The 24,532-nt window shown below is 37.3% G+C and overlaps 1 protein-coding gene across 8 annotated transcripts in view; it reads right to left on the bottom strand.

Moving 5' to 3' along the window:
- Nucleotides 1-24,532, bottom strand: part of LOC145674949 (uncharacterized) — a 768,948-nt gene that overhangs the window by 243,863 nt on the left and 500,553 nt on the right. The window contains exon 5 of one of the 8 annotated variants that reach the window (XM_081745234.1): nt 12,199-13,012. The exons of the other annotated variants lie outside the window; for them this stretch is intronic. Within the exon in view, the coding sequence (XP_081601360.1) occupies nt 12,678-13,012 (335 nt within the window). The 3' untranslated portion in view covers nt 12,199-12,677. Of the gene's footprint in view, nt 1-12,198; nt 13,013-24,532 lie in introns of those variants that run through there. 8 annotated transcript variants of the gene reach the window in all.

The following is a 24,532-nucleotide window of genomic DNA, read 5'->3' as shown; positions in this document are numbered from 1 at the left end:
ATGTCTCGAAAATCTTTGCATATTTATTTAATATTACTAATTAATATTAAAAAACTAATCACTCAGATCTGTCTTGAAACCAATATCAGCACTTATTACTTTTAAAAAGTACAGAATGTGCAAACTTAATAATCTGGGTTTCAGAGCACTGTTTATTTATAAGTACGACGTACAAAGATGAAAGACAATGACAATATAGATATATTCACCAAGTTTCTGGTACATTTTACAAATGTACGTGTGTGCCCTTACTCTCTAGGTCGTCTAATAAATGAATGTCGTTATACACTTTGGTTCAAATAACCTTACAGGAAGAAGCCGGTTCCTTCCAGAGATCAAGGCTAAAATAAGTAATATTTGGCTCGTAGTTTAAGGTGTCATGTTAGTGTAGGGGTAACGTAATGGCCTTATAAATAATACAGTTATCTAACATAGGTTCAAATCGTGTTCGCGCGTATTTTTTTACAAAGTGATTGTTATGAATCCACTTATAATACTGGAATAGCAATACTTAAGAATGTGGAAGCACACACCTGTATCATGATAGAGGCGATTTAAGAAAGTCGGTTGCGAAAGGGCGAGGGAATTACCAGACATTCGAAACACATCATTGATCTGCAGTATATACTTTACGTGTTATCGTTCAAATAAAGAAACACTACACCATTTGTTAAACAGTTTGGGTAAAACAAACGGTGGTGTAGTGGTAAAGTGCTAGGCTTCCAAACGGAAAACCTTGGTTCGATTTCCCATCAGGTAGTATGACTTTTTTGCATAAAATAATGGCTGCGAACAGAGATTCATCTTCTATTGGAGAACTTACAAAGCATCACTGGCGATAATTCAAGTAAACAGTGTGTGTGTTCTATATCATACACTGTAATGATAAGTATGTTTCATATTTATATTCGTCCCTTCTCTCTCTCTTTCTTGACGTTTCCCTATCCTGTCTTTGCATCTTTCACTTTTCCCCTCCTCTCTCTCCCACAAACACGCACTTCATGTGCGTGTGCGTGTTCCAAAGTTAAAACGAAGTAAGAGCCCGATATACCTGGTCTGGAAAATCTAATTAACTGGGAATTTCGGCGTCGTGTTTTTCGTGCTCTGGCTATAACATCTCTAGTCCTGGTCATCTCTGATAGAAATACTGTTTAAACGCAAGGGAATAAGTGAAATCTCTTTTTTATCCACTAGGTTGCTGAGTCTCACGAGGAAACCTATCCAAATGTAACTCTGACTTCGAGTCAAGACTATGGCCGTTGGATACCTTGTCCCAAAAGAACATAACACGAAAAGGGATACATCCTCGATCGCAACCGTTGCGAAGATACACGCGTGAAAAGTTAGAAATTGTGCTTCATAGTATACATTACAAAGTCGGATTCCGGGTCAAATTTTACGGAAACGGTCCGGTAAGGAAACTCAGCGAGTACATATCAAATTTTTGTGGGGAGCCCAGCACCTTTTGAATGAGAAATTTGTATCCCCAGGGCACTCGCAGGGTTCCAGACGGTTCCAAAATTTGCAAATGGAACCGGGGGTCAAGTAGCATACTGTATGAAAGCTATTGTTAAACAAAAGAAGATAGAACAAATCTCAACTCTCTACGATAATCCTGTGCAACTGGGCAACTGGTCAAAATGTCAATACATAAAATGAAATGAAATCTTTGAGTTTTACGTCCCACGGTTATGCCGGTTAGGATAAAGAAGACGGTGATGATGATTAATGATTGAAATGATGGAATGAAGAAAGTGGGAGGAAACGGGAGAACCCGAGGAAACCCACACACACGATGTTTGCTCAACACATAGTTCACTTGGCGGCGACTGCACTGTAAAAAATTTCGCCTTAAATATACTGACCGATTGCCGTCAACTCTCGCTATCCTAAATTTTACGGACCACCGTTTTTTCATAAAAACGGCAGACCGTATATTTTACGGAAATTTACCGTAATATTTAGGGGTCGATTTGTTTTTTAAAAAAGCACAGGTGTGTTATTACCGTAGAAGATTTACAGTAATTATCACACCGATTCCCTATCTAGAGGTCCAGCATGCCCTCTCGCTAGATCCAGTAAAAATTCTTGCTGGGCAATATATATTGACCCAATTTTCATCGAATTGCTGGAAACTGGATCATTACACACACTGGCTAGCAATGTTTTTTCCTGGATGGATGCTACTGGAGTGCACACTGGTCCACTGGTGTTAAAGACTACTTAACTAAAGAAAACACAAAAGTGAACGAAAGAAGCGTTGCACCTACGACGTGCATAATATCCATAAGAATAAAAGTTGAAATTAATTCTTAGTTTGTAATATCGAACCCTTGTTCTGATATCATCTTGTACATACATTGCTTTTTCTTTTCAAAATTACCAATTTTGACATGTATTGAACAAAACACCAGAAGAGGATTCGATATTACATACAAAAAAAAAGAAAAAAAACTACTTGAATTTTATAGCTGAGTTTTCGCACGCTTTGAAAATGTAGTTGGAACAAACATCCATGTCCTTTTAAGATATTCATAAATCGATATACTGTTGCAGTATTAAGACTAGCTTTATTGCATGTATTTTCGCTGAGTACCAGCAGACTAATAGACCTCAAATATTCTAATCAGCTATTCATTCGATTAGTCGTATTATTACGGTTTCAGATAACCAAGCAGGCACCCGACAATATAGCTTGGAATGACCAGAACTACGACTAAACAAGTGTAAAACCATATGACTTATCACAACACTGCCTATAGTATCCAGTATCCGCTACCCCAAATATGTGTTTGCATAATTATGTAACAGTAGCATCAATGCTAAAAAAAAAAGTCACCAAACTTCTAAAGTATCGAACTTTTGCATATTTATTAAACGCTCAAATGTATTAACAAGACACCAGAACAGATTATAGGTACTCAGAGCAAAATTAAAGATAAAAACATTTACAGAAATATTTTTCAAACCTAACAATTCATTTATCCAGGAAAAATAATGACAGCATGGGCGCCCGATGAAAATTTTTAAGGGGACTCATCTTCCTGGTTACTATATACCCTATTACATTTGATATTTTTTATTTGTATTAAGAAATTTAATACGTTTTCATTAGGTAGGGGAGCGATCCCCTGCCCCTCCTTTGGGCACACATGAGTGACAGTATACTTTTATTTCTGTAACATGAAAAATTCCAGTTGATGCAACACAATTTATGTAATGCTGTACTAAGTACGGTAAACTACGAAGCACTTTTCCTAAAAGTTTTTTTTCCTTTTTTTTAAAAAAAAGTATTTCAACATTGTGATTCTAATTCTAGCTTCACAAACCACTCGTAGTTGGCTATATTATCATAAGACTTTAGTTTATACATCTAGCAGCTTCTTGGTTTCGAATCGTTGCACTTTGGAGGGACATGGTTGCCACGATAGCCAACTAAGGTTTTGTTTGTCACCGAACAAAGTTCAAATATTAACATGGTGCTTTCCCATACATTACCTTGCTTAATGTTGAATTTCCAGGATATCTTCAACAGTAGTAGGCCTACTGTATATATCACACCAGAAAACCACACACTAAACAAACAAACAAACAAAAGAAAGGAACAAAACAAAATACAACACATCCGAACCTACGCGCCATCAATCCTCGCTTCGAACATGTGCTTTTCCTCTCCAATGCGCATGCCCGACACAAGCATCTCACAGGAAAACGGTCTCCTACCATTATTTTAGAAAAACGGTAAATCGTATATTTTTCATGGTAGGAGGTACTTATTTTCGCGGTTATTGGTTACAGGGTGGGATCGAACCAAGGACCCCAAGCACAGGAGGTGAACATTCTACCACTGAGCCACCGCGGCCCCCAAAATGTCAATCAGAAAATCTATAGCCACGCTTCTAAATCCGTTAAGTTGCGACAATAACAAAACAGGAAAACACGTTTAAAAGTGAAAGGCATTGAAGTAAAGAAAATCGCTGCAGAGTTTCTCTCTCAAAAGCACCCTCCGATATATTTTATTTCTGCGCCATTATTCCAGTTTTCTCCAACCGCACTCCTCTCCAAGTTGCCTCAGAGTTTCAAGGTCACTCCTCTTTGTCTTTACCATCATGTTTCTCGTTCAGCAAGTCCCCTGATAGAAATTTCACTGTATAATTTGTGAATTTGGGGTCCCGATGCGCGAACCATATATCGTTCCCTTTTGACCTTCTCATCCTCCACGACGGTTGCGATTGACAATGTATCCTTTCTCTTCTAGGATACGAAATCCAATTATCATGGTTATTCTATGGTCCTAGGGTCATTCGAAGTCACACTTATACTTCGATAAAGTCTGTTGTGCGACTCTGTGAGAGATTCTGCAGCAATTTGCTTTACTTGAATACCTTGCACTTTTAAACTTTTTCTGTTTTGTTGCGGGCTATAGATTTTCTGATGTAGGTTGTACTGACATTTTGACCAGTTGCCCGTTTGCACAGGGTTATCGTAGAGAGTTGAGATTTATTCTATCTTCTTTTATTTAACAATAGCTTTCATACAGTATACTACTTGACCCCTGGTTCCATGTGCAAATTTTGAGTTGGACCCCGTCTAGGACCCTGCGAGTGCCCGGGGACACAAAATTTTCATTCAAAAGATGCTGGGCTCCCCACACAAATTTGATATGTATTCGCTGAGTTTCCTTACCGGACCGTTTCCGAAAACTCTGTCCCGGAATCTGACTTTGTAATATAGTATGGAGCTCAATTTGGAAATTTTCATGCTTATATCTCCGCAATGGTTACGATCGAGGATGTATCCCTTTTCGTGTTATGTTTTTTTTGGGACACGGTATCCAACGGCCATAGTCTCGACTCGAATAATAATAATAATAATAATAGCGGTAGTAATGGTAGGACGGAAAATTGAAGTAATTTTTTCACATATTTAAAGTTTCGGACCTAAAAGTAACGCGTTACTTTCGAAGTAAAGTAACAGTTACTTTTTTGGGGCAAGTAACGGGTTACATTTTAAGAGAAAGTAAAGTAACTTGTAACGCGTTACATTTTGCAAGTAACTTACCCAACACTGACCTAACCAACATCATCCGACTGACACGATGAACCGTTTGAGCTCTAGCCTGTCCATTTTTTCTGTGTTATATCCGCAAGAGAGGAAATCGATGCTGGATATTCAGAAGAGATAAATCTTCGGAAAAGACTAGAAAATGGTGACCTCATTGGTTATTTGAAAACAAAATTTTATTTATACTAGTTCGACAAAAAATTTGTTTCCATCCTATAATTTAATGTGTTTTATTCCCGTTGAAATTTGAAACATGCTACATGTATGAGAAACACAAACATTTCCTTTCAAATATTTGTAACTTATCACTACGATACAGTTCGGACATTTAATATAGGGTATTTCTTATAGAAACTTAGTAGTAAAATAGCACTCATTCAATTTTCTCTTTCTTCCTTTCTTTTTCTTTTCTTTTCGTTTTTATTTGTCTGTTCCGTTTGCATTAGTAGTTTGAAATGGAGGATATGACCAGCGCTACTTACTGGGTTTATTAGAATGTATTTTGGATCAGTACGTCCAATGAACACTACCGAATTCGCAATCGAACCACTCGGAAACGAACCATATGTGTTAAACTTTTGACATTATCCTAGATGTGTCTGGGAGATCTACAGTTCTACTGGAAATTGAGTATGCTATCCTTTATGAACGTGACTTAATGAATGTTTAAAGCATCTCCTATATATTCGAATAGTTCTAAAAAAATATGTAAAAACAAACGTTATTTCTATATTACTGTTGGATTTCTGGAAACGGAACTTTATAATGTTAGGTTCTTTTCTTACTACGTTTGAATTCCACATTTTTATCTGTTCTCCCTTTTCGTTTCCTCCTCTCCTCTTCTCTCAATTTCTCTCTCTCTCTCTCTCTCTCTCTCTCTCTCTCTCTCTCTCTCTCTCTCTCTCTCTCTCTCTCTCTCTTACCGCTTGGATGCAGGCAACAATGCTTACTTCACTGTATGGTAAGTTGTCCAACTTCACTAATTGTACGGTGCAAATGGACCACCAGGTATATATACAAACTTAAAACATGGGGTCGGTTATACTCCCTTTTACTACTTTCTTCTTGATTGATTGCAACTTCAAACAACACGACTTTTGGGAGGTTAGAGGAAAGTATGTACACAGTTTCATTATAATAGGTAAGTCTTACAGGTGTGTTATCACAGATCAGACAGGAACACAAATGTCCATATAGTCGAATAGTAGAAGCTCGTTACGGTAGTTTCAAAATCTATTAGATGACCATATATGAAATTCTATTATCTAATCTAAACACACACATGGGTATCAAACTAATGGAAATTACTTCTTGTAACAATAAGAAAATGCATCGTAGATTAACTATATGAGTTTCGGAAACATAGTTCAATATAAAACTAACACTGTACGCAAACATACTTCATTTATACTGTTGGTTACTAGAGCAATGGAAATATATGAAGTAAATGCAACTTACCTTATCAATACCGGTACAATGTTAGACCATCATTAGCCAGAAAAAAACACTTCTATATCTTCGTGTATCATTCCAAATGCAGTGCAGCACTCATTTTCATCAGCCAGAAAGGAGGAGAAACCTTCTGCTTCGGAATCTGAGCTCCAGAACTGGAGGATTGGGCAAGCCAAGGGAGGTGGCCAAGGTTCAACCCTATGTTCATGACACCAAGTATCAGCAGCTCGAACAGTATGAATAGCGCACGGTCGTTTTGGAAGTTCTATCACTGGTCGGAAAACATCTAGATCATATACGATGTACGTGGTTACCAAAATGTACACATAACCAATGTACTGTGTTCTCGGGGAGAATTCACAGGACTAACCTAATATCAGGAGATTCCGTCCCATAGCATCACAAGGTTCTGCCATGTTTCATGACAGGGACGAGACAATTCGGAACATAAGCTCCTTTCGGTGTCCGCCACAAATAGATCACGACCTGTTGTTGGAAATAAGGTGAAAGAGGACTCATGGAACGATACGACTAGTTTCCAACTGTTGGCGGCCCACTTTGCATGTTCTCACCACCATTTACTTCGCGCTTAAGTGGTTTACAAATTGCATCCTGATCCGCATGCTCGTGTAATGAACTCGCGCCGGGCTGTAATTGTTGGAATACACAATCCAGGTGCTGTGTGAGTTCCGGAGTCTTCATCATTGCATTTTTTTTAAGCTCTTTTGTCAAAATATTCTTCAATGCTAAGCAATTTCTAACAGCGAGGCTTCTCTTCTCTCCACTATTACTCTTCCATGATGTTGTTTTGACATGAGTTCCATAGGTCGTTATCACCTCGGACACTGCTTCTCATGACACACCTAACATACTGGATACTTTAGACATATTTTCGGCAGCCAACAGTAAATCCACAATTTGGTCTTGAAACTTAGGGATTCCTCCCGTTTTGTATCACAGGCGTCTGTCGCTTCAACACTAGCTGCATTCTGTCTCCTTGACGTACTAGACTATCACCTAACATACTACTAACCACGACCATGTACTATGTAAGCATACTTACTAGGGATGATTCCATACCGGGACCAAGTACCTGGATAAAAGCTATATATCGTCTGAAAGCTCTTGCCATGAGAAGTACAAAACCGTTTTCAAATCACGGGCAAACCCATAACCTGACGCTACGAGGAGCCAGTTTTTTGGTGTTCGTGATCCTATGTATGGTATATTCGACAGAATTAAAAATGAATATTCCGACGCATCACGCGTAAGCGGCTGAGCCTATTAGGTCCCTTTTTGGATCATAGGTAGAATGTGACTCGAGCAAGGCTTCGATGATATCACTTTGCATCCAGACGTACCCATTTGGTCAGTGTTGCCAACGAATTGTGAATATAATGTTGCAGATGGTTTCTCTACCACTGGGTGTATATTCATGTAATGTGGCATAAACATCATTCATCACTAGAGAAAATATACTGTGGACGTATTCTTCTCTTAAGGACCCGAGTTTGTCAGTTTTGCCAACTAACTGTAAAAATGAAAAAAGTGTAAAACATCTTCCATACGATATGACGTTTATTCATCAAGCTTGGCAGAAATATCACACGACACTATAGCAAAAAGACGTTGAGTGTGACCGTCTCCCACCATTCTAGGTTGTCAGTGTTGCCAACCAAATATAAACATCAGAATGTTGCAAATGGCATGCTTGCCACTGAACGAATATATAACAATTATGACATAAGGAGCATTAGACAATGGAAAACATAGTATGGGCACAGTGTAATTATGTCCGCCAATGCTGTAGACTTCATGCAAAAATCTTGGATGTTCACATTGGTTGGCAACACTGCTAAACTTGGGTGCTTGTGAGACGGGGACACTCATACTATGTTTTCCATTATATAATGCTGCTTATCTCACATTTATTATATATATTTGTCAGTGGCACGCATGCCGTTTGCAACATTCTGATGTTTACACTTGGCTGGCAACACTGACAACTTAGAATGGTTGGGAGACGGTCACACTCAAAATCTTTTTGCTAGAGTGTCGTGTGATGTTTCTGCCAAGCTTGGTGTATAAACGTCTTATCGTATGGAAGCTGATTTACACCTTTTCATTTTTACAATTGGTTGGGAACACTGACAAACTCGGGTCCTTGAGAGAGGAATACGTCCACAGTATATTTTCTCTAGTGATGAATGATGTTTATGTCACGTTATATGGATATACATCCAGTGGTAGAGAAACCATCTGCCACATTGCATTTACAATTCATTGGCAACACTGAACAAATGGGTATGCCTGGGTGCAAAGTGATATTACCAAAGCCTTGCCCGAGTCACGTTGTAGCAATGATCGAAAAATGGACCTCATAGGCTCAGCCGCTTACACGTAATACATCGAAACATTCATTTTTACTTCTGTCGTATATGCCATACATAGGGCCAAAAACACCAACAAACTGGCCCCTTATAGTAAGGTTGTGGGTGTGCCCGTGATTTGAAAACGGTTTTGTACTTTTCATGGCAAGAGCTTTCAGACGATATATAGGTTTTACCCAGGTCCTTGGTCCCGGTATGGAAACATCCCTAGTTAGTGTTATTTCTTCACACATCTTACTGTTGCGAACAATAGGCGTTTCAATTATTTTGATAACTGTGTGTATATTCAATATGCGTATATAAGATAAATCAGAATGTTGTAAATGGAAAGCTGACCTACAGCGAATTCGCACAATACTGTAATTAGGCTTCTGCACGTTCTTCCAAAACCCGTAACGGTTCAGCTGAAAGAGGTGTGCAATTAGTTAAGTGCTTCTTACGAAAAAAAAAAAAAAAAATGATAGTGGCTGCATGATTGAATGGCATATATACACCTTACACCATACCCAAACGAAGACGACATGGAGCTGTCGGACCGAAAGATTGTTAAAATATAACCCTAGAATCTTGTTGATTTGAATCCATTTGATTTTCAGTTTAGCATTCCTTTAAGTAGCAAGGCTGTATGAGATGTGGATTTACAGCTTAAAGTGAAATCCGAGCCACATGAGTTGCCGCCGGGAATAAAACCCGAGTCTCTCACGCCAAAGGCGCCCTCCTATAAACTTGTATAACATACTCTCCCGTGAGATGTTAGTACTGATATAAGGAAAATGACCTTTTCTAACAAAATCGGAAATGTGGCTCATCATATCACAAGGATTGAAAACTATGGAGAAGGTACTCCTAAATTTGTAAGAGATGTAGTAAATGGAAAATGAGACAAGAATATATTTGAAGTTACGATTAATAAGACCAATATATTGTACCAATAACATCATATTCATTCTGCACGTGGTGACTTGAAAATTAAAAAAAAAAAAAAAAAAAAAACACTAATATTACATTGGAGATATTTGCAGGACAGGATAATCAAGTAATGGAGTAAGCTGTAGTTACCGACCTCTTACCCAGACAATAATCAATTTTTAAAAAATGGGGGGAGGAGAGAAACACATTTCACAACTGAAACTGTATATGAAGGAGAAATAACGTCTATAAGTGATAAAAATGGTATACGAAACGCAGTGAGAAAGTCTAACAGGATTAACAAACCACCGGATACGCTGTTTTATTTCTTTTTTTGTCGACGAAAGCTTTATACTATATTTATGTTTTAATGCCTAGCGTCTAGGATAAGCTTTACAAATACTGGACTGGACTAGATTGTAATATATAATGGGTTCCAAATTTAAGAATTTTAGTTTGGAAAACTTGTCAGCATCTGAAGACCTTGTCAATGATTGAAAAATTAAAATACGGAAAATTATTCATTATGGTTACATAAAAATACATATAGATGGTGATCAGAAAAATGGAAACACCTGAACGAAATTGCAACTTACCAGATTAATATGGTGTCGGGCCATCTTTCGCCTTCAGAACAGCCTTGATGCGACGTGGGATGGAGGCATAGAGGTCGTGAATGGTAGCAAGTGGAATTTTACACCATTCCTTGTGCAGGGCATCGGCCAGTTCTGTGAGAGAGGATGGAGGTGGAAATCGTCGCCGGAGTCGAGTTTCCAAGAAGGATCACAGATGTTCAATTATGTTGAGATCTGGGGATTGGGCGGGCCAGGGGAGGTGTTGAATTTCATCCCGATGTTCCTCAAACCACGCTGCAACAACGCCAGCTGTGTGAATGGGTGCGTTATCATCCTGGAAGATGGCGTCATTGTCTGGGAACAACATCCGGACCATAGGATGCAAGTGGTCTCCTAAAATTGCGACATAATCGTTGGCAGTGATTCGTTCGCTAAGTGTGACCACAGGACCCAATGAAAACCATGATATGGCGGCCCACAGCATCACCGAGCCGCCGCCATGTTTCACAGTTGGGCGGAGATACTGCAGATCATGAGCTTCTTGGGGCGTTCTCCACACATAAACACGGCCCGTGGTTGGAAATAGGGTGAAGGATGACTCATCCGACCATATCACACGTTTCCAGTCCTCAACGGTCCAAGTTGCATGGTCGTGGCACCATTTGCGGCGTGCGAAAGCGTTATGGTCCCTGATGAGCGGTTTGGCCCGTGCAACACGACCCCGTAAGTTCATGTCCTGTAATTCGCGGCTGACTGTGATTGTCCAAACAGGGTGGGGGAGGTGCTGATTGAGTTCCTCCGTCACTTGCTCCGCAGTGGCACGACGGTTCTGGGTGACAATGCGCTTTAATACCTGGCGTGACCTGTCACTCATGATTTTCTTCCGCCCACTATTCCGCTTCCCCGATGTGGTTTTCCCGTGTGTTGTGTAGGCCGTCATCACCTTCGACACTGTCCCACGCGACACACCTAACACAGTAGCCACTGCCGTCACACTCGCTTCACATAACCGCGCACCAACAATTTGCTCTCTTTGAAAATCTGAGAGGTCTCCCATTTTACACTACCTCCGTCTGCTGCAGCCACTGGACACTGCTGTTCCACTGCGCCTGACGTAGTATGGAGACCGACCTAACACACCACCACCAGCGGTTTGGCGTTGCGGACGCCACGACACCACTGCCAACCCATATATCTGACGTGTTGCCAACTACAGGTGTTTCCATTTTTCTGATCACCATCTGTATCATAGAAGTGTTAGAAAGAGTTTGTAATTGATTGTATTGGAATTTATATAAACAGTACAGAGATATTACCATGTGTGACAAACGAACGTCACAACAAATGTAAGCGAATTTTAATAATTCCTATAGCCCTCTATCCCATTGGCTCCAAGGGAAATGGGTACGGACTTAAGTCTTACACCACATAATACTTGGTTATGTAACTACAAAATAGTCCACGATATCCACAATGCTGTTATTAACTTTATTTAAAATATTACAATATACGAAATAAATCTAAGAAAATATGCACGATTCTTTTATTGCCTTCAGCAAAATGCTCATGCAGAAATTAAAATGGATATGCTTCATCATACTACGTTCCTTTGCTTTCGTTGCACTTACTGTTAGACAATCAAAAGGAAAAAGGTTAATGAGGTTAAATTTAAATTTTTGTGAGAAATAATCAATTTTTACAACTTAAAAATGTTTTAATAAATATAACCTTTACGTATTTTCAACTGTATATTTATCTCTTGTATCACAGTCTATTAAAAATTTATTTCAACTTACAAGCTTAAAAACTGTTAAAAATTAAACATGAAAATTCTAGTACTAATATTTGATTACTATACCTAAAAATGGTACTTTTATCTAGAAGAGTAATATCCATGAATCTCGCTAGTATCTCTGTCACTGTTGCCAATCCCAGAAGTATCTATTTATCTCTGAGTAGTTTCGATTGTTTCTGCAATCCAACCTGTACACAGGAAAATCGAACATCGTTCCCTTCAGCTTCAATATAAAACTGTTTAATGTCATTATATTAAATTGAGCAATTCGGAAATAAAGGGAGAACAAATAGACTGTCGATCCGATTACATTAGTTACTTGTGTTTTTGAATCTACTGCTATCGCATCGATTTGTGTAAAAATCTAAAGAGCCTGAATACTTTTACCGCATAAAAATTGTAGGAAGCATTTTTTTTTTTTTAACTGAATTTCAGCAGAAAAATACAAAACTGAACCACGTGGAACATTCATCTGCGACAAAGGAACTAATTTTAAGTTCTTGGTTCATGTGCATTTCGGATGTGCTTCAGCAAGTTAGACTTCAATTTAGACCACTTAGGACAAAATGGGCATTTGAACTGAGCTGCTTTGCCACACTCGTACTTCAAGTGTCGTTTTAGAGAATCTCTCCATTTGTACATACGGGAGCACTGCAAGCACTTGAAGCCGCTTTCGTGTTGTTGTGTGACTATCTTTGAATCCAGAATACCAACAGCGTCATCAACATCGCTGATAGTACCCATTTGCTGAGAATATTTAACGTGTATCACTGATGAGTCTTCATCCGCCCATTTTCTCCAAAATTCACCAACATGGATTGCAGGGTCTGCAACAACAGAGAGAGAGAGAGAGACCCTCCATTATTTGTCTGTTCTTAATTTATCTGCATGTCAATACTTTAAGATGTAAGTCTTTCTGAAACCAGTACAAAAATCGAATTACATAAAAAAAATGATGCAAATGTCTTTTACAAACAAACTTTTATAGTAAACTTATTTCATTTACACGATTAGCCACTTTACAATTTCATAAACACATACATACAGAAATGAAATATTTTTATAAAGCGTTAAACTCAATTTACATTATTCTGGAATTAGTCATTCTAATCTCTTCTGTATTTGTTAATACCAAGGGAAGAAACGAAACGGGTTTATACGGATATGATTTATCTACTATATATTTCTTCCAATGCAACGTCGGTGTTGGAAATGTTTTAGAAATAGAAACGCGATCCAACAACTAACATAATGTAGTTGTTGCCAAACAAGATTAAGTTTTACTTGGATATGCGAGTGTGTAAAATAGATCACTTTTATATTGCAGGAGCAACAGGAGAATAGAGAGGAATTCAAAATGCATTGGCGCTCGTTTAATTAATGCATCTCTTCACCCTTTCTAGCTTCTCCAAATGGTCGAATGATCAACGCAGAGTTCCTCTGTAATCTCACGTGTCATTTTCCGTGAATCTGCTTCGGTAATCACCTTCAATTCGTACAATTCGTAATCACCAAGAACAGAACGAGACCCATGACCTCCCTAATCTTCCAAACATGGAATTCCACTAAAGAATTTTCGGAACGACATTGCACTGTATATTCGCTCATGTTGTTTTAATTTACACCAAGCATTCATTAATATTTCGGATTGTTTGGGTTCCTCTGCGACCGAGTTTAAATATTTTGGAATAGTTTTGCGAAAATCGTGTTTTGACACCCTATTGTCTCAGGCCTGAAAATGGAAGATTGCACAGAAATATTTCCTATAATGTACTACAATATGCAGTACATAAATATTCAAATGATACTAACAAGGTGCATAGACAATATGTTTTGTGGCCACAGTTATGTATCAAAGTGAAAAAGCCAGAATTCCTTCATCAGATTTGTTTAAACCAATTTAGTAGGATACAACAATATCCTATAGTTACGCAGTCTATGAAAAAATTAAATCTTTGGAACACTAGAGAAAAATTATTACTTTATTGTGCGCTGTGCGAGTCAGTTCGATTTAGTCACGAGTCGCCACTGCTTTTAATACAGTTAGTACGTAAATTAAGAACTCTTACACAGATATAACTTGTCTTGCGAAGAAAATGATCACACACGAATTTTGCAACACTCCCATATAAAAACATTCCCTCAAGGATTATTATTATTTTTTTTTACAGAAGGGGATTTCCCCTCATTCCCTCAGTATATCGAGCATTTCACTATATTTTGATATTAAACTATATATTTTCATTTAGGTCTTTAACTAATATACCGTATACCACAAACAATTACAACATGAGCTCTGAGTAATGTAAATTTGTATAACCTCTCTGTTACGGACACCTCTCATTTACGAACAAATAGGGAATAACCATGTCCCATCGATATCCGTTATTCAGAGGTTTCACTGTATTATTTCCAAATGCATCGAATATACTCTAAAATACTTTTGTCTATATTTAGAAATGTGAAGGCACACTTATTAATAATCTAACATTTCATTCTAATGTCTATCTAACTGTTTTACAATGACTAACTCTTTGAGAACACTTTACTTACTGATTATGTGCTAACTTAAAATACACTTTCGCCGAGACTCATAGTTGCTCCCAACAAAATTAGTTTCATTTCACATTGTAAAACAATGGTAGGCTTCTAAAGTATGCTATTTCCTTTTAGTTTAACGTCTAACTTCTAACATCTAACGTTTAACTTCTGATTACAATAAAGGGAGAAAGTCAGACGGATTTTTTTTCTTTAGACGCCGGATCCATACCAAAAAAAGAGTTCCTTGTAATTCCTTATAAATATGAAACGAAATAAATTTCTAATTTAATGCCCCACGATTATGTCTGAGGGTAAGGGAAACGGTGATAATAATAATAAATTAAATAGCGTAATGAAGATCGTGGAAGGAAACGGGAGAACCCGAGGAAATCTACACAGACGATGTTCGTGCACCACAAAGTTCACTTGACAAGAGACGGGATCGAACCAGGGATCCCATGCACCAAAGTTAAGAACTCTACCACTGAACCACTGCGGTTCCTATGTCTTAGAAACTTAATATATGGAACCACTATTAAAACCACATATTGCACTAATTCTTACTACTTCTTGTTGCAGTACAAGAATAATAGCTGAAATGAAATCAATTCTTGGGATCCTAAATTCATATATTATATATATATATATAAGAAGATTGTCGCTTCCTATTACTGTTTTCGCTTTGTAGATATAATGAAACCAGAAGTGACAATTCATTAGTATCATTTCCGAAAACTGCTTCTCACTAGCCAATAGTTTTTTTTTTTTTTTTTCTATTGCGATCAGTGTTGAGACCGAAAATCGTAGACTTCCTTGCACCACTTTAGTTTTGAATAGAAAGGCAAAGATTAAAGCGAAACCTATGCTTGCGACATTGAATCTATATAAAATGTATATTTCTCGCTCACTTAGTTTTTGCTCTACGATCAATACAGAGTGACCCAAAAGTAGGTATACAGTCCCGTACCAATCGGTCATGACATTTTACTACCATTCACTTATTGTTATCCATACAGGTATTGACTTAGTTTCTTCCTTATCTGTTCTTAATTTACTTTCACTTATACCTTAAGCTCGGAACAAACAAAAACAAATAAATTCATTATCTTAATAAATTAAAATGTCATACTTGATCAATGCTGGTCTGTACACCTACTTTTGGGTATTAAAATCTGAAAGGATAGTAATTTCTATCACTTCAGGGATTGATAGAAGTATAATGTCGGAGATGAAAACTATGCACGTAGTACACCGAATCTATAGAAAAGAACTTCCTGCTATCTTTTCATAACCCTTTCCGCTGATCTAGTTGCTAATCTGAAATTTTTGATGCACAAGGTCCCGAGTTCGATCCCCGCAGGGAAACACGAACACATTACAAAGGTTCGGATTTAACTTTAAACGTAGGTTCACGTCTCGTAAAGCATTGATGCTGAAAAGGGACGCTAAAGTCCAACTAACCAAGCAAAAGCTAACTACGTATTCCTGTTTCTTTTTATATCTTATAGCGATTGGTGTTGAAACCGGAAGTCATTGGTTTTCACCATTCGTGGTTTGAATAGAGAAATAAAGATCAAGGTGTAACATTCTTGGGACACTGAATCCATATTCTATAACTCATAACTTATTTTTGTAGTATGGAGATTACTAATGAAACCGGAAATGCTGGTAGATTTCTACCACTTACGGAAGGTACTGAGGCCGAGATCAAATTCATCATCATAGGTATTCTGCCTTTATTGGCAGGTCACTTGCTGCAGCTGAGAAGCTTCCATGCTCCACGGTCCTCCGCTAACCTTTTCGTCTTCGCGTATGATCTTTCTGTTTTAATATCATCCATTAATTGTAGTCTCTTTCGGCCCCTCCCTCTCTTTCCCGCCACCATACCCTCTAGGACGTCCCTCATAATACAATCTCTTCTTAGGCAATGTCCCAACCAGTTTCTCTTCCTCTTCCTAATAATATCTAAAAGTGTTCTTTTCTCACCCACCATTTCTAACACTCTCTCATTCGTTTTCCGCTCGACCCAACTAATTCTTTCCATTCTTCTCCACACCCACATTTCGAAGGCTTCCAGTCGATTTTCGTCACCTTTACGTAATGTCCACGTTTCCGCCCCATACAGTACAACACTCCACACGAAGCATTTTATGAGTCTTTTTCTCAACTCTTTGTCCAAGGTCCCACAAAACAAACTTTTCTTTCTTTTAAAGGCTTCTTTCGCCATTCCTATCCTTGCTTTTATTTCACGTTCGCATTTCATGTCATTATTAAGAACACTACCCAGGTATCGAAAACTATTCACTTGTTCTATTTTCTCCCCTCCTACTTTTATATTTGACACAGACCCCTTCGTTCCAATCACCATGGCTTTTGTCTTTCTAACATTTATTTTCATCCCATATTAATCAAAGCCCTTTCTCATTTTTTCTAACATTTTATTGATTTTCTTTTCAGATTCTGCAACAAGCGCCATATCGTCTGCAAATCTTATACATCTAATCATTCTACCTCCTACCGAAATGCCATCATCATCATGTAGGCTCTTTTTCACTATTTCTTCTAGATAGACATTAAATAGTGTTGGCGAGAGGCAGCATCCTTGTCGAACTCCCCTTCCAATTGCACTCTCTTCCGTCAGTTCTTCCCCTATCCTAACACTTACTTGTTGGTTCATGTATAAGTTTCTTATGAGTCTTCTATCTTTCCATTCCAACCCTATCTTTGTTAGAACTCCCAACAACAATTCCCAATTCACGCGGTCAAAAGCCTTTTCTAGATCAATAAATACAACGTACACCTCTTTCCCTTTTTCTATAAACCTTTCACCGATCACCCCTAATAATCCAATAGCATCTCTTGTGCCCTTGCCTCTTCTGAACCCGAACTACTCTTCCTCAACATTTTTATTTGTTCTTCCATATAACCTTCTGTTCAGTATTCGGAGCAGAATTTTAGCTGCATGAGATATGAGACTAATAGTTCTATAATCCTCACATCTCTTTGGGTTCGATTTCTTAGCCATCGGTATCATGATCGTTTTCAGAAAATCTTTTGGCCATTCTCCTGTTTCATATATTTCACTGCATAGTCGCCACAATTCTTTCTTTCCCTTGTCTCCTATATTTTTAATGAATTCAATTGGAATGTTATCTATTCCTGTTGCCTTTCCATTCCTAATCTCGGATATAGCCTTTTCAAACTCATCCCGAAGAATACTAAATCCTTTATCATCCTCGCCTACTTCATTTTCCACTTCAACATTTAGGCTACACGGTCTATCCCTACTCTCATATAAGTCTTCAACGTATTCTTTCCACCTTCCTATGACCTCATTTCTCTCGCTGACTACCTTCCCATTCTTATTTTCTACTGCCATCATAATACTCCCTTGTTTCCTCCGAAATTCCATAGATTGAGATCAAATTAGACACCTGTAATACGAGCTCAGACCAAAACGAGAAAAAGGCCCAATCTTGAAAGGTATGTTTCCGAATCGAATATTGACAAAAATACTGAATTTATCTTTACTCAAAATTCGTTGTGTTGTTAAGTTATATGTAAGTAATGGAATCACTACCGTCGGATGACTGGTCATCAGTGTGTGCACAAGAGAAAGGGGGGCAAATACCTCCTAGAATCATTTTGGTACATCAAAAATGTTTCAAAACAGCACATAATTTTGAGTTGGGTTTATGTTATGATACATAAACTGTATATTATATTATTTCGTTTATTTATTTCTCAATGACCTCGCCGGATTTTCTGCGGGTTGGCATTCACTACTCCTTGTCACAATGGAAGGTATGAAAGAATTAGTGCATACAATATAAGTTCACTTCGTCACTTAATTGACCTTATTAAAACTTTCAAAACAATAAGTCTTGGTAAATAACAATATATCTGGCTTGATACAGACTACGCAATATATAAGTAAAGGCAAGGAAAACAGCAAAACTGTTACATATTAATAATTCCATACAACAGAAATATAAAAAGTACTACAACGTTAAAACTTTAGGCTGGATTGGATTAGGTGGATATGTGGGCTAGTGATTATCATTCTTACTTCCTAATCCGTCGTTGTGTGTTCTAGTCTTCACTAAGGTTAGATATTAAAGGTTATATAATTTGTTTTTCGTTGAATGAATAACAGGAAAAAATAGTATAACGGTTTTAGCTCTTTTTTCTAAGATAATATGATGAGGAAACAATTATAATTTAACCAAAAGGAAAGTAATTTTAGATTTTTCTTCCATTAATAAAATGTAGAAGCGATCTTGCAACTGAAACTACAATTAATTTAGCAAGTATTTTCATGTGACTCGAAATGGCATGTGCGTGCGTCTGCATACCCATCTGCCTGTCTATCCCCCAACTCTCGTGACATTTTAATTTTAAGGAAACTATTATATGCCTTCTTCCAACATTCGGAAATAACCCTATTGTTTAAGATTGTGCATGCAATCTATTAAGAATATGAGAGTAATGAGGAAATAAAACCTATATTACCCACCTATTAAAAATATAGGAATAATGGGGAAAATATACACACAAAACAAGTTTCTGACATAAATACGTAATTTATTCGATTACGATGTACAGTATAAAGTTCCTCAGCTATGCCCTTTAGGCTAAAAGGAGGCGGAAGATCAATGGAAGTAAATGATTGTGAAAATATTTTGGGCTCTCATCAGAGATCGAATTCGGAACTACGTGCACCAAAGGCGCACATGGACTAGCCACTAGACTTGCGTGAAGATCTGATTTCGATAAATAATAACGTAGCTATACTTTCTTTGGCATATCCCAATCCTCCGCATTTATTGGGGTTGAAATTGGTCAAAGATAAGTTGGTAAAAGGAGGAGTAAAAGTTCTCCTGAATTTCGAAGTTTCCTTAAATAAATATATATATATATATATATATATATATATATATATATATATATATATATATATATATATATATATATATATATATATATATTTGTTTAACTTTCACAAAAATGACTCGATATTGATGTAATTTGGCGTATACTTTTCCTCCCAATGACATCTCTGCGTAAGATAAATGTCTCTCAATAATAAAAGGGCTAGTCACTCAAAATTAAAATATAGACTGTATGATTTTGTAGCAATGAGGCGTGCATTTTAGTTTAAGCTTCTCAATGGTTCTCGCTGGATGCAGGTACTCCCATGCGCAATAAAAATTGCGCGTATACTGTAACTTACGATTTTTCGCACTTATTCCATTTCTTTACGTTTATGGGTAAAATTCAGTTACTAGTATGTAGAGATAATAGAAAGCAATCCATCTAAGCAAATATTTCCAAAAAATATAATAAAATAATAAAAATATAAGCAAAAAACAAAATTATGCTCGGTTTTGTGTATACTGGCAATCATGATTTCTAGGGATTTTTTTCAGTAGCAGAGCACAATTGCGGAGGGAATTCAGTAGGGAAGTCGAGGAGTTGGATCAAGGAACTGGATAGTGGAGTAAAATGTTGCATTTATTGGTTAAAACCTAGTGTGTAGATTGTCTGCCAAATATAAATCAGCTTCTGTAACCAAGATGTCGTACGGAAATATAGAAACAAAGAGGAAATCTCCTGTCTGGAGGTTGGAAGTGACATGCGCTATGGATATTAGCATTTATTTGTTAAGAAAAAGAGACCAAACAAAAAGTAGTTTCCGTGGTTAGGTGGGTAGCGTAATGGATTAGTAATTCTTCCACTATTTTGACACTAGATCGAATCCTATCCCATCCCATCCCATCTTTTTTATTATTATTTTTTTTACAAATTATAATTTTCATGTTAATAAGAACCGAAGCAATATAGTAAGGACATAACTTGTTGATATTTTGCTGTAATGACGTATTTATCCAGTATTTGAGTACTATGGTAATAGATATTGTTTTCAGTTTATGCTGTTGTATAGCTTCTCTCATCCTGTTTCCTTGGGAAAGGAACAATTTTGTCTCCAACAAAGTGTGAAGGATATATACGGACAGAAAAAGACATCTTAGTACCAAACGTGATTTATCGTGATGAAATGGACTAGTTTGCCATTATTATTAAAAAAAAAAAAACACCTAAGTAAATAATTGAAGTTGGCTTCTCTTTAGCTTTTAGCTAAAAAAAAATATTTTTTTAGCTAAAAGGCTATACTATATAAGGCAAGGTGTGTGATCATACCCACAAATTTAGCTAGGGATTGAAAGATAATTGTTTATACAAACATTTTAGAGATTTAAGTGCGTGAAACACCAATACACCATGGTCTCGCTTATCTGACCTTCCTTTGTTCCACATTACCGTATGATCCGACATATCATTGCAGATAGCACCAATCGGCAAGAAGAACTGCAAGTTGTGGTCTTAATCTATTTTTCATGCTCTGGAGTCTATGGCCTAGCCCTTGATTCTACACCTTGACTCATATGTCTATTATTCAGTACAGACACGTATCCAGGTTTACTATTCAGAGGGGGCCCAACACGAACCCTCGTAAGAACATAATTCTAATGTTTTAAAAAATATCAATAATAATAATAATAATAATAATAATAATAATAATAATAATAATAATAATAATAATAATAATAATAATAATAATAATGCAACAGTTCTGTATTTCTCTTAAACTTTTTCCTACTTCTCATTTATAAACCGGTTTACTTTGGAAACTGCATTATAGCACAAACAAAATGAAACATATCTTCGAGAGAAATGTAACTAAAGAAAACTGTCTGCTACGCATAACACATATATCACATAACAAAAATAGCAAGAAGACATTGAGTGTATCGTTCTAATATATTAAAGTTAAAAACAGAACGAAAACTTACACTGTTACGATAGTATTTGAAAGTTACAGAACATATTAATGTCGATTCATGGTCGGAAACAAGAAATATTAAATCAGAAATAATTATGTAATTGTAACGTCAAAAGAAAAACTATTGTCCAGTAACTATTATATATAAAACAATTCTTCTCAGAGTATAAACACCTCATCCAGTTCCTTGCCAGGTGGTAAAGTGCCAAGGACCGACGAGACGTTACCACGTTGAATAGAAACGGATATACGCTGTATTAGATAAGATGTGGAGCGAACTTCGCCGGAAACACAAGAAATGCGTCTTCCTACCTCCCTAATGAATTCAAGACTTCTTGCACCCCAAGCACCACTTGTTTCAATAGCGATTGGAGTGAAAACAAACTTTTCGAGAAGGTTGTTGTATTTTCTTTGCTTTTCAGCTTCTCTGCGATTAGCAACAGCTCTAGCGTTCATTACTGACAGAGGGAGACGTGAATGAGCGTATGTATCAGCGTATCTGAAGTCCCACAATAAACATTTACCTCTCATCCATGGAACCAGTGTCATCCCATCCGGTCGCTTTCCATCCGAACGACAGCAACCAGAAGGTTCCCGTATTGAAGGAAATCCAGCTGTGTTGAGGGCTCGTAGTATTATATCATTTACAGAGAAATGTCGAGCGAATCTACCAGCGCTCTTCATGCATGAAAGGCCATGCAGGTCACGTTGGTTAACCTCATCCCCACAAGCTGGACAGCGATGAGGCTCACAAACTGCGAAGCCTAAACGTAAGGCTGCAGCAATTCGAAAGCTTTCATTTGACAAATGAAGGCCTAAAGGCGGAGAAGATATCGCCATCAACCATGCACCCGCTTCGGGAGACGAGGCAGCAAGAAGCCTGGCTTTATCTTCCGGAACAACAACAGATTGTAACAAATGATTATGTAATTGACATGCAATTGGTGTATACCAAGATGACTGATAACACTTTTTGTTAATCTCCGGAAGGCTTGTATCTGCTAAGTTTGCCCACTTATTAGAGCCTTCTTGAACTGAACCATCTGGATCCAAACAATAACCCTGTGGAAGGAGAGCTTCGATTAAACGCAGAGATCCGTGGTATGACGCTAAGAATGTAGGAATCGCCATATCCACAGCTCGTCGAATACCAAGACCGCCCAAACCAACAGGTAAACATGCTTGTGTCCAAGAGTTGTCATTTAAGGAGCAGTTCAGAATTGATTCAAGGCCAGTTTTCAGGACAGTATCATACTTTTCCAGCAATGCCAAGATGGAAAGCATCGTAAAAAATAGGTTAAGCGAGGGATTGATAAAGATGCTCGTAATCGTAAGAAAGATCGAAAACTTGTTAATACTATTTAAAACTGTTTTTTAATTCCACCTGGTATAATGGCATTATGGTATGTTCTTAGAATTATAAGAAGACAACAGCACATTGCCCAAAGTTTGGACACTGACTCCAAGTAAACCGATATAAAAGAACCTCAAAAGGGTAAAAGCAAATTTATTAAAAAGTGCTTGTGTTTCGGAGGGGGACAGCCCTCAGGCCCTTACGCTGGATACGTCCCTGATTCAGTGCAGTGCATTTATTTGTTATAAAACATGATTACTAGATGCGTAATATGTAAAATTATATCATAAGTTTCTCTTTTAATAGCTGTTTTCTTAACACATTCATATTATCCGGCGTTCTGCCTGCCTGTTTATGTCGGATAAGCGAAATTCTACTGTTTTTCTAAAGCTAGCATATACATGATCTAGAATTGTATCGTCCTAGAACAGACAGTAGTGTGAAATGCTTATATTAAAAGGATGGACTAAAAAAAACATAAGTACTGTTTTGGTAGCGTGAGAACAAATTAAAAACAATTCAATATACTTCCTAGGTATCATATTATCATCTTATTGTGTCGATGTGTATTCTTTTTTAAACATAGTTTTAAAAGTCATGCCATTCGCATTATTTCTAAGAAAATCGAAAGAGATACTCTCCTATGTGCCTCTTGTGGCAAAGTGGCGTAAGTGCATGGTCCGAAACCGATTCCCACGTTATGGTATAGATGAAGTTCTCATATTTTAAAAATGCAAATCCGGGATGCTACTGAATTACGAGAATCTTTGAAATGCTTAAAATTGAAAGAAGTGTTGAATACTAATTTACTTTCCTCCATTAGATAGAATTGTTCAAGTATTACGATATCACACTTTTATTCATTTCACTAGACCTTCTTCCAAGGGCACCGATTTCTCTGTAAATTTGGGGGGGGAGCATTCAAATGCAGAATATATATATATATGAGTATTTTAAGACAAATTGCACTCAAATTATGCCAAATATTGTATATTCATAAACACAAAGGAGGCCCACATGAGCTTTGGGGGCCCTGCCCCCAAGGATCGGCGCCCTTGCCTTCTTCCTAGTTAAGCAAACGTAAGCAGATGATTTACTTTCTCCCCCTGGTAAGCAAAATTCTTTTTTTTTTCCTCAAGATCTGTTGTGTTTCGTGAAATAACAGCAGCAATTTCCTGATTACTTAACCATCTAAATGATGTTTTCACTTAGAGCCATCCCGTCAATTCGCTTTGCCTAGGACTGAAATAAATTAAGGGTCAATAATGAAGATGAGGCTTCCATATTAAACATGAAGAGACATGTGGATCGGAGATCTTTCTTTGTTCGTACTTTGATTTTTTTCAAATCCATGATGGGAAATTACATTATGAGTACAATTTTCGAAAGTAATAGTATACGATCGTAAAAATATCTTATAAACGATGGTTCATTGCAAAATACTTTGACTCAAAGAATAAATTACAAGTAATAAACTTGTTACTTTTCCTGAAGAGTAAACTATAAACTATGGTGTCTTACTCCATTAATCCGAACTACATTTAATATCCAACAACTCTGTGCATTTTCCCTTAACTTTCTACTAGGTTAAAGCTGAGCAGTTTCTAT

Source organism: Thermobia domestica, chromosome 18 (assembly GCF_964235325.1).
Source record: "Thermobia domestica chromosome 18, izTheDome1.hap1.1, whole genome shotgun sequence".
Classification (NCBI taxonomy): domain Eukaryota; kingdom Metazoa; phylum Arthropoda; class Insecta; order Zygentoma; family Lepismatidae; genus Thermobia; species Thermobia domestica.
This window is presented reverse-complemented; position numbering and strand designations above follow the sequence as displayed.